Source organism: Ictidomys tridecemlineatus, chromosome 2 (genome assembly GCF_052094955.1).
Source record: "Ictidomys tridecemlineatus isolate mIctTri1 chromosome 2, mIctTri1.hap1, whole genome shotgun sequence".
Lineage (NCBI taxonomy): Eukaryota > Metazoa > Chordata > Mammalia > Rodentia > Sciuridae > Ictidomys > Ictidomys tridecemlineatus.
The window spans coordinates 173,365,746-173,380,100 of record NC_135478.1 but is presented as its reverse complement, the minus strand read 5'-3'; the positions used below and the strand labels follow the sequence as shown (position 1 = coordinate 173,380,100).

General features: G+C 30.5%; 1 protein-coding gene across 7 annotated transcripts in view; it reads left to right on the top strand.

Moving 5' to 3' along the window:
* Ptpn12 (protein tyrosine phosphatase non-receptor type 12) overlaps nt 1-14,355 on the top strand; it is a 106,953-nt gene that overhangs the window by 45,159 nt on the left and 47,439 nt on the right. For 4 of the 7 annotated variants that reach the window (XM_013356049.4, XM_005319482.3, XM_040291684.2 and 1 more), the window contains 4 exons: nt 6,132-6,208; nt 8,301-8,396; nt 10,647-10,685; nt 13,918-13,989. In XM_013356049.4, coding sequence (XP_013211503.2) covers nt 6,132-6,208; nt 8,301-8,396; nt 10,647-10,685; nt 13,918-13,989 — 284 coding nt within the window. The remainder of the gene's footprint in view (nt 1-6,131; nt 6,209-8,300; nt 8,397-10,646; nt 10,686-13,917; nt 13,990-14,355) is intronic. The other 3 variants (XM_078040175.1, XM_078040177.1, XM_078040173.1) reach the window with 2 other exon arrangements.

Below are 14,355 nucleotides of genomic sequence, written 5' to 3'. Positions count from 1 at the left end.
GAGCAACAGCATATTGGTATCTGGTGAGGGCTTGCCATAGATGATGCCTTCTTACTCTGTACTTATGTGATAGATGAGGCAGACAAGCTCCCTAGCTCTCTTTTATAAGAATACTAATTAAGAGGCTATACCTCTTAATACTATTACATCGAGCTTCTTTTTTAGATATAAATGAGGGGGGGAGTTTACACCAATATTTAGATTTAACACTAGTTCACTTCAAGAATAGGGATTGGCAAAGGTTTCTGTACACTTTATTAAGCAAGATAATCTTGAGGTGATCTTACAGTGCTTTGCAGTTAATGCTCATTCTCTCCACTTATTTTTCCGTCATCTAGGGAAATCTTAAATAGCTCCAGATTTCTGATTTTATATGTTGTTTCATTCATTTCATTTTATAGAAGGCTTTGAGTATATATTATGTACTAATGATACATGAAAAAACAAAATGTCAAAAATCCCTGCCCTTATGAAGTTTATATTTTAGTCTACTTGATAAACAATAGATTAAACATATATGGTCAGTCATACAGATCATTGAGAATGATATAGTAGTAATGAGGAACATAAGGAAAGCTGATAGTAGAAAGAAGAATTTTCTAATTTTGAATAGGGTTAGAGGACAAGGTCAGTGGTCTTCTGAAAAAAAAATGGAAGCCTTAATTTATAATGTTTGCTGATATCTGTGCTAAATAGATTATCACCATAATGGATTTTTTTGACCATAATTATGACAAAGCTATTTATTATATTCCATTTTACTGATTAGAAACTGAAAGGTAGAGGCTTAGATTGCTTGCAACTAATTGGGGTGAAAATTTTTTTTCTCTTTCCACACTTTTTATTGGTACATTATATTTAATGCATAATAATGGGATTTGTTACATGTTCATACATGCACACAATATAAAAATGTATTTTGGTCAATATCACTTCTCAGCACTTCCCTCCTCCACTCCACCTTCAATCCCCTGGTCCCTTTCTTCTATTGATCTCCTTTTGATTTTTATGAAATCCCTTCCTTCCTCACCTCTTTCTTTTCCTTTTTCCTGTCTAGCTCACAGAGGAAAACATATGACCTTTGGCCTCTGAGTTGGCTTTTTGCTAAACATAATGATCTCTAGTTCCATCCATTTTTCCTGCTAATGACGTAATTTCATTTTTCTTTGTGGCTGAATAAAATTTTATTGTGTATATATACACCACATTTTCCTGATCCATTCATCTGTTGATGAACACCTAGGCTGGTTCCATAGTTTGGCTATTGTGAATTATGCTACTATAAACATGAGTATGCATATATCATTATAATATAATAACTTTGATTCTTTTGGATAAAAACTAAGGGATGGTATAGTGTGGGTCATAATGTGGTTCTTTTGAAGAACCTCCATATTGATTTCCATAGTGATTGTACTAATTTACATTCCCATATTCCTTTTTCTCCACATCCTCTCCAGCACATATTGTTTATATTCTTGATGACTGCCATTCTGACTGGTGTGAGATGAAATCTTAGTGTAGTTTTGATTTTCATTTTCCTAATTGATAATGATGTGAACATTTTTTCATTTATTTTCAGGCCATTTGTATTTCTTCTTTTGAGAAGTATCTGTTTAATTAATTTGTGGGGTGAGAATTTAAGCAAAAGAAAAGCTAGACCAAAATAAGGGAGAAAAGAAGGGGGACATTACAACTTTTCTATGTACATATGAATTTACCACAGTGAATCTCACATTATGTATGTCCACAAGGCACTAATTTGGAAAAAAAAACTATAAATAAATAGAAGAAAGACCTATAGAAAAACTACAAATAAATAGAGTAGAAGAAAGGGAACAGGAGGAGAGAAAGGGGAAATGCTGGGGACTTAATTAGAGCAAATTATATTTCAAGCTGGTATAATTATGTCAAAATGAACCCTGATATTATATATAACTAAAATGAACTAATACAAAATGCAAAAAAAAAAAAAAAAGACATTGGTTCTCAGATAATATAGTATGATTTTGCTCCTCAAGCAGCAGTTGGCAACACCTGGAGACAATTTGGTTGTAGGTTTGGGGTTGTCAGGTCTGCTGCTATTGGCATCTAATAGATATAGTCAAGGGGTACTGCCACACATCCTATAATGCACAGGATACAGCTTACCTCACAAGAAAATTATCAGGCCAAAATGCCAGTGTGTTAAAGTTGAGAGACTTTGCCTAGAGTTTGAGATCACTGGGCTGGTCAGTGTGTCTTTAAATTATTTATGGAGTAGATAGGTAGATAAGTTTTTGGTAGATTTCCACTTGTTTTTATTTTGAAAATTATTTTAAAAGTAATCATACTTAATATATAATACTTACTATTAGAGAATAATTTATCGATTTCCTTTGAATGCTTACTAACATGTCTGTTTTAAACAACTTTGAAATAAATTTACCATGAAATTTACACATTTTAAGTGTACAACTCAATGATTTTTTTTTTTTAAGTAAATTTAGAGTTGCACAACAATAAGCACAATCCATTCTATTGCCCCCAAAGATCTGTTGTTGTAAGCCCCAGGCAACTGCTTAATCAGCTTTATTTCTACAGATTTTCCTTTTCTGGTAATTTAATATAAACACAGTCATACAGGGTGTAGTATCAGTAGTTCATTTTTTTTATTGTTGAGTAGTAGTATCTTATTTTATGTATATATTGTGTTTTCTTTATCTGTTCACCAGTTGAACATTATAATGTTGCTATAAATATTTCCATATAGATCTTTATGTGTACATATAATTTTATTTCTCTTAGGTGGATGATATGTAGGAATGAAATTGCTGTCTTTAGAAACTTACATGTAGGTTTTTAAGAAACTGTTAAACTATAATCCAAGTGGTTATTCCATTTTATAGTACCAACAGTAATGTGTGAAGCTTCCAATTTCTCTACGACCTTACTAACACTTGTTACTGTGGGACATTTTCATTTGTTTGTTTGAGATTATTTCTCACTATTTTGCCCAGACTGGTCTGGAGCTCCTGGTTTCAGGTGATTCTCTTGCCTCAGCCTTCTGTGCAGCTGGGATTACAGATGTGTGCCACAGGTGTAATGCCTAATTTTGGAATTTTGGATTATAGGTATTATACTAGTGGTTCACATTCTGATTCTAATTTGTATCTTTTCGTGTATGCTGCCTTTGTATATCTTCTTTGGTAAAAGTCTGTTCATATTTATACATTATTTTTTTTAATCTTACAGATTTGTTAGAGTTTTTAATATGTTCTGGATATTGAGGCTAATCCCAGAATTGAGAAATTTCAGCAAACTGTTGGGTCAAAGGATGACCCACTTATGGTTTGTTCATTGAAAATTGAAAGGGCTAGAACTGAGCTAGACTTTAAAAGTGATGGATCATGATACTCTGCCTATTAATGATTTAATTATAGATTCTTTTATTTCGCAGAAGTAGGATTTAGTTAATAGACAGTTTCTGTGTCCTTGGAGGTGACAACATTTATGGTTTTTCTTTTCTTTTTTTGCCATAGGTCATTAATGTTTGCTTAGGGTAGAGAGGGAAAAACTGCTGTCTTAAGGAGCCTCTTGGTTTTGTGTTGGAAGTCAGGTTCATAGGAGATTGTAGAGGCAGTCAGCAAAACCATGAAGAGAAATAATTGATTTTATTTCTTTGATACTTAGACTTGTTCTCATCTTTATGCTTAATAAAACATCAATGAAGAATATTAAAATATATGAGATGCTATATAAACAGCATGAATTATTTTTTAAATTCTTAATTAAAATACAGTATGTATAATATAAGTCATTGACTACTATATTTACCCTTGCTTTAGAGTGTAAATTGGGAATTCTAAAAAAAGGCATGTTTGTGCCCCATTTTGAACTTACTGATTCAAATTTAATGCAGAATATAGAACACCAAAAAGTTTGAATTTTAATTTGCTTTCTTCGGTCCCCACCTGTTGAATGATTAGTGATAGATGAAGTAAGATTAGCAAAATGTTGATAATTATTGAAGCTGTGTAATGGACATTCAAGAATTCATTATACTATTGTATATATACTTAAAATTTTTCATCTTAGAAAAAATTAATTCACAGCCTGCATATAAACAGTTTGGCATTTAGGCAGCCATTTGGTAATCACTATTTTCATTTGGATTCATAACCATCAGAAATATTTATGGAAAACCCAGTGCTAAACAAATTATTGTACTCTGCCATTGAGATACTTTGAATAGAGACTAATATATCATATGAATAAGGGTAACTAACCCTAATCCTAACCCTAACCCCAACCCCAACCCCTTACTGGGAAACAGGTAAGAGAAAGTTTCATATTGTTATTTTACCACCTTTATTCTAACTACTGAATATTTTATTCTCATTTACCAGAAGTAAGCTTTTTTTTTTTACATATATTTTTTATCTCAAATGTCATAAAAATGGGGGCAATATCTAGGGTAAATAGAATAAATGACAGTATATTATTTTTGTATAATATTAAAACATGTTAATATTCTCTTAACTGGAAACATGGTGAGGAGATGAATAATTGTCATTAGTAGCTGGCATGTCTTTCTTCTTTGTCTCTTCCTACAAATTTTCAAAGAAGTTTCCTTAAGAAAATAAATTAATAAAATTCGCACTAAATCTTTTTTTGGACAGATGAAAAATAAGTTTAAGAGTTCGCCAAGAAATTTATTTCTGTTTGTTACCATTTTTTTGTCTTTTTATGTTTTTAATTGCCTTTGATATCACTGTCCATGAATTAGAAGATATTAGGGGAAAAATTATAAAAATTGTGCAGTGTATTTAATTAATGTTTTAATAATGTTAATTTTATGATTTTTTATCATTGTACTGTGGTTATGTAAGATATTAATATTAGAGGAAACTCAGAAGTACTGAGAAACTAGTATTGCATATTTTCTGTATATCTAAAATTAGTTCTTTATTAAATAAAAAGTTTTAAAATCCACACAAACTGGAAAAAACTATTTACACTACCTATCTTACAGAGTTGATTTTCTCTTTTTGTGTATATTACATAGAAGGAAGGAGGAAAAACTAGACATGGAAGAATAAGCAAAGAATAAATAATCAGTTTATGGAAAAAAGAAATATAAATAACCAGAAATGTATGAAAATATGTATAATCATTTGCACAATTCAAGAAGTACAAATCAAAACAAGATATGAACTCTGAAATTGAAGGCCAGGGGAAGACTTGATTTTAATATTATACCTTTATTACAGATTTAATTTTTTAAAATCATGTACATATTTCGTTTACTTAAATACAATGTAATAAAGAAAAATGTGTGATTTCATAAAGTTAATGTTTTTGGAATTTTGGTCTATAGATTTTTTTACCCTAATTTGATATTACCTAATGATAAATATTATTGGCAACTACATCATTGAGCAGTTTTAATATATTTTAATTCATTAATTTGTCATAATTTACTTAATTTTTATAGTTACCTGTAAAATATGAAAGTTAGATTTCCTAATAAAACTTGTGCCAGTGAGCTTGTGTGTATTAGTTATTAGTGGTTAATTGTTCATTAGTCACCCACCTGGTATGCTAGGTTTTTTGTTGTTGTTGTTTTTTGTTTTTGGTACCAGAGATTGAATTCAGGGACAGTCAACCACTGAGCCACATCTCCATCCCTATTTTGTATTTTATTTAGAGACAGGGTCTTACTGTGTTGCCTAGCACCTCACTGTTGCTGAGGCTGGCTTTGAACTCTGAACCGCTGAGAGTACAGGCGGATTGTGTGTGCCACTGCTCCCCACCTGGTATGCTTTTTTTAAAGCTACAGAGGCTTAAATCCTAAAGTCTAATGTAGTAAATCTGGGATTATGCCTAGAATTTGTATTTTTAATAAGTTCCAGAGATGATTTTATTACAATCATAATACAATTTTTTACATCACTGGTTTCGTTTTACTTAAGTTCTGTTTTCTGTTACTGTATTGTCAGAAATTACACTACTGGTACCTATACTTCATTTTCATTTATTTTTTTAAAGAAAATATTCTTAGTTATTTTCTTGACCATACTTATGCTTCATTAGAAAATATGTGAATGTCAACTATACATAATTTATGAAATATCTTCTTTTTTTTGTAGTTGATCACAGCCGAGTTAAGTTGACCTTAAAGACTCCTTCTCAAGATTCAGACTATATCAATGCAAATTTTATTAAGGTATGTATGCTCTAAGTCATCTTCCTATATACCAGTTTTCTCTTTGTTTGTTGTGGTACTAGGTATTGAACCCAGGGGCACTCTGGCTCTTGAGCTGCTTCTCTAGTATTACTTTTTATTTATTTATTTATTTGAGACAAGGTCTTGCTCAATTGATGAGACTACCCTCAAACTTGTGATTCTCTTGCCTCACCCTTCCAAGTCCCTGGAATTACAGGCATGTGCTACCACATCTGTCTCCTACAGACCAATTTTATTAAAGCTTTTTAAATTGCTTAAGTAATAGTACCAACAACAAATTTATTTCTTTAAAAAAAATATTTTCTTTAAAAAAGGAAAAATAAGTCACTGCCCTGGCACAATCTATGTTTTCCTTCTAGCCTCCTTATTCATATAAGTAAACAATTTTTGCTAAGTTTTATGATGACAGAGATAGTTTTCTGTTGTTTCTTCTTTTACATTGAAGGCTTATAAACACTACCTATTGCTAAGTCATCTTTCAAATTGTCACTTTGAGCTTATGTGTACAAATGTGTGTGGTCATTCTCTGTAGATAAACCATATAGTTTTCCAATTTTTTCTAATAATAATATTGCAATAAGCTTCTTTGTTCATTTGAATAATTTCTTAGGATAAATTACTAGGACTGGAATTAATAGGTAATACTTATTTAAATTTATAGAGCATAATTTAGATTTTAAAACTTTTGGTAATTGTTACTATTTCAAGTGACAGCTCACATCCAAGATTAAATTTATCCTTGTTTAGATAACTTTGGTTATCCTTACATCAAAAGTAGTCAGATTTTTATGTAGTTATAAACAAAGAGAGATGCAAACTGCCTCTTACTTGGTTGAGTTTAAATAAAAAGTTTTTAATTTGTTCCATAAGTTTTGCTGTTTTTTAATCTTTACAGTTATACAAAAGTGTAATGTTTAGATATTTTATAATAATATGGTATTTATACATATTTTAATAAGGTGTTGACAAAAATGTCAAGTAGGAAGAGTTTGCGTGACAAAATTAATCTTATCTATGTCAACAATGAACAGTCATGGTTTCAAATAAAATTTTTTTGCAAAATCAATTTTATTATAATTTCAGAAAAATCTAAAATTAATAAATTCAAAAAAACTAATTAATAGGTTGTTAGCTTTCTCAGATGTTAGTATTTATCTTATTTTATGAGGATGTGTATTAAAAGTAGATTTTAAAGAGAGAGAGAGAATTTTTAATGTTTATTTTTTAGTTTTCTACAGACACAACATCTTTGTTTGTATGTGGTGCTGAGGATTGAACCCGGGCCGCACGCATGCCAGGCAAGCACGCTACAGCTTGAGCCACATCCCCAGCCCTTTAATTGTACTTAATGATGCAAATTCATTGTATGTTCATTATGTGCCAGTTTTATTATTTTAGTCAATTATCCTATTTGGTATATTCTTGTAATTATTTTTTAAAATAAATAGGAGCTGGGTGCAATAGTGCATGCCTGTAATCCCAGTAGTTCAGGAGGCTGAGGCAGGAGGACTACAAGTTCAAAACCAGCCTAAACAATAATAATAAAATAAAAATTAAAAATGGGCTGGTGATGTGGCTCAGTCATTGAGTGCTACTGGTTCAATCCCTGTTACCAAAAAATAAAATAAAACCTATGTAGGAGATGTTCAATAAATTTTAAGTTTAATAGATAAATAATTGATGGTAACTGTGGAAGAAACTATTAACTATTAGTTTTAGTATTGTTTGTAGAATCAAAGCATGCTTTTGTGTTTCTGCTGCAGTTAGCTTGTTGACTAGGTATTGGGAATTTAGTTTTTAATACTCAGGTAAATAATAAATTTTAATTAGTATCAAATGATCCTTAATTACTAATTCTGCATGTCTAATAAATGTACAAAAGTCATAGTTAACAAAACCTGAAGTGAATTGGATATATTATTGCCATGTTTTTATGTGCTATGAAAGAAAAATTATTTAGAAATGCTTTAGGTGAAAACACTATTACTGATAAAATTTGAAACCTTAAAATTTAGGTAATGAAATATCTTTGGTAAATAATAAATGTGAAATTTGCATTTGATCATTTTAGGGTGTCTATGGGCCAAAAGCATATGTGGCAACCCAAGGACCTTTAGCAAATACAGTAATCGATTTTTGGAGGATGATATGGGAGTACAATGTTGTAGTAAGTACTTTTCGAAACATATTTTAAGTATTGTATGAAATGAATAGGATATTTTATTGAGTCAGGAAGAAAAGGACTTTTTGAGTCATAACAGTATATTTAATTATAGCTATTATTATGAAAAAGACAAAAATTGATTTTGAGGATCTCTCAGTTAAATTTTCACAAACTATTCTCCATATTTTAAGAAAAAGGGTGTGGTAGTTATTTAAATCTTGTCCTAAGTCAGTAACTATTAAGACAGTTACCAAATAACTTTAAAAAGGCAGGAAAGGATTAGTGGTTTTATGAATCAGTAAAATGCCTGATAATATAGTCATATTCTTAAACATTATTCTAGACATAAACCCTTTGAATTCCTCTTCCAGGAAAACATATGTCCGCATATAATTACAAATTATTATGTAAAGTTTGAGATAATTTATAGGACCTCTGCACTTTTCCCCTACCCCTCACCTAAAGCTCATTCATCTAGAAGCATATCAAACTGTTAGCCTTTTAGTTCCCTCTTGCTTATTTTGAATGAAGGGAAATTGTGTGCCCTTAGTTTTCTAAAGCAGAAATATGAGTGAGTTAGGATATTGCAAAGAGAAATCCTATTCTACTGCCTACCCTTGAAGCCCCAAAGTATTTGCCTAGGGTTGGTTTTGGTTGGTAAATGTAGAAAATCAATAAGGAGCTCTCATCCCTCTCTCATGAACATTGTAATTGGCTTTTTCTGTGGAATTATACTGATTCTAAAGTGTTGGCATCCTCCATTGGCCCTTTGAAAGATAAGTAAGGTAAGGGGAAACATTTCAGTTCCTAGTGCTTGCCATTTTATTTCATCTTGAAACAAGATAAAGTTGGAGAATAATTGAAAAAGAGCCAGAGTAAACTTTCTGGGTGATGGGAACATCCTTTATCTTGATAAAAGTTTGAGTTGTATAGATATGTGCATTGGAATGTTCACTTAAGATAGTACATTTCATTGTATGTAAAATTTACCTCAAGGGAAAAATAATGTAAACAAAGTATAAAAATTACTGGGTTCCAGATAAATATGCATGAAGTATTTAGGAGGGAGTGTAGTGAGGGCTGGAGTTGTAGCCTGGCACATGTGGGGCTCTGGGGTTCTATCCTTAGCACCACATAAAAACAAATAAATAAAATAAAGGTGTTGTGTCCATCTGTAACTATATATATATTTAAAAACAATTATAGTGAAATGGTAATGATGAACTATAGGTGAAAACTATACAATGTTTATTGTAAAATTCTTTCAACTTTTCTGTTATAAATGTTGAGGGTCTGGGGGAACATGGGAGGATTAGATGAACTCTAGATAGGGCAAAGGCGTGGGAGAGAGGGAAGGAGGCATGGGGGGTAAAAAAGATGGTGGAATGAGATGGGTATCATTACCCCAAGTACATGTATGAAGACAGGAATGGTGTGAATATACTTTGAATACAACCAGAGATATGAAAAATTGTGCTCTGTATGTTTAATATGAATTGTAATGCATTCTTCTGTCATGTAACATTAAAATTTAAAAAAATTTAAAAAATAATAAAAAAATAAAAAGGACTGGGGTGAAAAAAAATAAATGTTGAGGGTGGAGATAGCTATAACTTTTATATTTAAGGGCAGTATTAAATTTAATACATTCAACCTTTAGATAATTTTAGTAAATGTATTCTAAGTAATATTTATTAAATACTAAATAATATTTGATTAAAATACTGTTTAATTAGGTAAGTATTCTAAAGATGGCATTTTAATATAATTTCAAAATCAGAAGTAAATCTGGAAGATTCACATCACTTAATTCAAACTAAGTCAGTCATGTTAATTATAGTCAAGCTAATTTGTTGCTATATAGTTAAGACTTTGGGGGGCTGGGGATGTGGCTCAAGCGGTAGCGCGCTCGCCTGGCATGCGTGCGGCCCGGGTTCGATCCTCAGTACCACATACAAACGAAGATGTTGTGTCCGCCGAGAACTAAGAAAAAATAAATAAATGTTAAAATTCTCTCTCTCTCTGTCCCCCTCTCTCTCTCACTCTCTCTTTAAAAAAAAAAAAAAAGACTTTGGAAAATACAATTTTGATAATTTGATCAATACTTTTCATATTTAAACTTCTTTTTAGACAGACTATATTTTTGGTCAGCATAAAAAATAGTTCTTGAGATTTGTATTTAAAAAGGTAAAATTGTGTTTAATTAACATATTCTTTATTCCATTCTCTGCCCCACCACCACCTTCTTTTTAGATCATTGTAATGGCCTGTCGAGAATTTGAGATGGGAAGGGTATGTATACCTATTAATATTTATCATTTCTAACAATAGATGTTCGTGAGTTCCAGATAAATATGCAAGAAGTATTTAGACCATTTAGACCATGAAGATGTTCGTGGTCTTTTATTATATAATAGTCTGAGCCCAAATGGTTAGGTACTTCTTTATTGTGCTCCACTCTTGTTTTTATTTGACTTAAGAAACAAAATAATTTCTATAACACAAACTTTTTTATATATATATATTTTTAGTTGTAGATGGGCACACAATACCTTTATTTTGTTTATTTAGTGTTATATGGTACTGGGGATCGAACCCAGGGCTTCACACATGCTAGGCAAGTGCTCTACCACTGAGCTACAACTCCAGCCCCCCCACATTTTTTTTTTTACATTTTGTAAATACATTTTATGATATACTTACAATTATTGACTATTGTTACTTAACAGTCTACAATTACTTAATGGTGTTATAAAGTAGAGAGGTATTTCAGAATTGGAATAAAATCAAACAAATGAGAATGTGTTAAACATTTCTGATTAGTGCTGGGGTTGTGGCTCATTGGTAGAGTGCTTGCCTATCGTGTGAGGCACTGGCTTTGATTCTTAGCACCACATATAAGTACATAATAGATAGAGAGATAAATGTATGTCTATCGACAAAAAATATATTTTTAAAAAATTAATAATTCTGATTATTTATCATCAGTTTATAGCTTGGATATTCTGATTAATCTTTCTATGAACATCACTATCTTCTTTTTTGTTTGCTTATTCTGTCTTCAAAACTCAGAAGAAAATTTCTTAGCTTGATATTTTTTTGACTGATGTTGTTTAAGTATATTCAAAATATTATAATGTCCAGTAAACTTCTCAATAAGAGAAATATTGCAAAAGCAAAATACATCTTAAGAGTTATGTGAAATGTTATATAAATAATTAGGAAACTGTAATTTAGCTAATAATTTATTCCTTCCAAACTGTATTTTTACTGGTATTGTCTTTTTGGACAGAAAATGAACAATTTAATATTAGAAAATATAACAATTGAGGAATTAAGTAATGAAATTATTCATTTAAATATTGTCAGCGTATACTTCAATACTATTATTAGTTCATTGTACTAGGAAATTTAAATTTCACACATTTAATGTTCTCTAATTAGTTACTATTGAGGTTTAGGATTTTTCTTTTTATTCTCTTGATGAGTTTATATTGTATCATAGTAAAAATTTTTGATGAAAAACTGTATTGAGTGTAAAATTTTTTGAAGCAAAAGGTTTTGTGATTTATAATGTTTTGTTAGTATAAATTAAGAATCACTTATCCAAAATACTAGGGACCAGAAGTCTTTTCAAATTTTGGAAATTTTTAGTTTTTATAATAATTGCATAGATGTTACTAGTTGAACCTCCCTCATCCACAAACCCAAAACCAGTAATGCTGCAAAATCTAAAACTTTTTGAACACTAACATCATGCTTGAAAAGTTTTGCACTTAGAATTGAAGCATTTCATAGGTTTTAAACTTTTTCATAAGAGAAAAAGTAGTAGATTGTGAATGAGTTAGGATTTATTGATTTATTTGATAATCTTGAATTGGATTCCAACTTTGAATGTAACTTAATGAAAGGAGCATAGATGATAGATGGAAGGAGCATAGAAACCTACCCTCTATTACCATTTTGACCATGTATAGTCTACTGCCACTCTCAGCTTCACTTCCGCATCTCTGAAATAAATACCCATCTTGCAGTATTAGAGATCATGCAGCTATGACATTTAGCAAATAAGTTTTGGTATTACTTGCTTGGTTTTGGACCAGGAATGTAAACACCTATATAATCTATATTTAGTTACTGCTCATTTGAATGAGGGGCATGTTACTCATATAACTGTTTTCTTTTTGTTTTAAAATATTAAAACTTACCAAGTAGGAGACCAAATTACAAAAATCAAAAACAAAACAATCTTCAAAATAATATTATAAAACAACCCTAAAAATGATATTTTCTATAAACTTCTCTTGGGCAATGGAGTTTAGAAATTACTTGTGCTTTTAAGCTTCTAAAATATTAGTATTTTTAAGCTAAACTGACACACTGAATAGTTCTCCTTTGCTGTCCTTTGAGCAGTATTGTAACTTACAGTTCATTCCAGCTGATATTAATAACTTCACTATTTCTGGAACTCTGACACTAGAAATTTATAAATTACAAGTTCTGGTATTACAGTGACTATAGATAACAGTAATGTACTATTCATTCCATGGTTTAAACATTATAAAATATATACATGTATTGAAGTATCAAAGTTACCTCATAAATATGAACAATTTGGGGGTTTATATATGAGTTAAAAATAAATTTAAAATGAGAAATTAATGAACTGATCCATTTCCCACTGCCAAAAGATTTATTTTAAACTTGATGGTCGACCATAGACTTCCATTTTATTGGATCTTGATAAAAATTACACCGTTTTTTAGTACTTGAATGATAACATCTACTGAAAAATTAAGCTTTTCATTAATTTATCTTGTTTCCTAAAGTTATGGAGCTTAATATTAGAAACCAGTGAAAATTGAATGTTCTATTTTTATATCTGCTTAAAATAGGAAGATAAGAGGGAAAACTGCCTTTACTTTTTAATCTCAAAATTGAATACTTAAAATAATATATGGTACTTGACTAAGGTTTGTTAAATCAGTAGAATATGTGTAATATGTTCATAATTCGTATATATAATAGCCCTATAAAATAAAGATTAGTATTCCCTCTTTCTACAGATGAAGAAATTAAAGATTAATAAATAGTAAAATCAGTACTTTTCAAAATTCTTATACCAAGAAGAATGCTCTTTACACATTTCACAGATTTAACATTAATGAATTATCTAGTTATAGGCATTAAAACTTGTCTGGGAACCCTATGTACTAAATGAATTTCCTTGTGCCAGATACTTTTTTAAAGTAGTTTTCCTTTCCTATACAAAAGTGTTTGGTTTACTGAGTAGAATGGGCAGGTGTAATGGACCTTATACATAAATTAAGGTCATTGTGACTAATCTTGGAGAAGATATAGTAGCTTTTAAAAATAGTTGGGATAAGTCTGAGCTGTTTCGTAACCTAATGATGCCAGTTTTTCTATTTTGGAGAAGTAGTAAGCTGAACCATAGGATACAAATTATTTGTGAAAGTTTAAGGAAAACTACTGTGTACATTACTTACTTTTTTTTGAACAACAGAAAAAATGTGAGCGCTACTGGCCTTTGTGTGGAGAAGACCCTATAACATTTGCACCATTCAAAATTTCTTGTGTAAGTACCTATTTTTATACACGTTATTTAATCAGGAAACGGGTATGCTAGAATTGATGAACAATAGGTTGATATAAGCCAAACACTCAGTTTCCGGTAAACTTACACTTACAATTTTAAAAATAGTAATAATGTTTGTTTTTGTAGTTTAAATTTATAAGGTTTGGGAATAAGTTCTTATAAATGTATAAATTTACTTGTATATTATGGCGATTTTATTTTCATATATCTGTTGAAAGTAGTGATTTATGTATATATTAAGAGTAAATGGTGGGCTGGGGTTGTAGCTCAGTGGTAGAGCACTTGTCTAGCATATGTGAGGCACTGGGTTCAATCCTCAACACCATAAATAAATAAACAAATAAA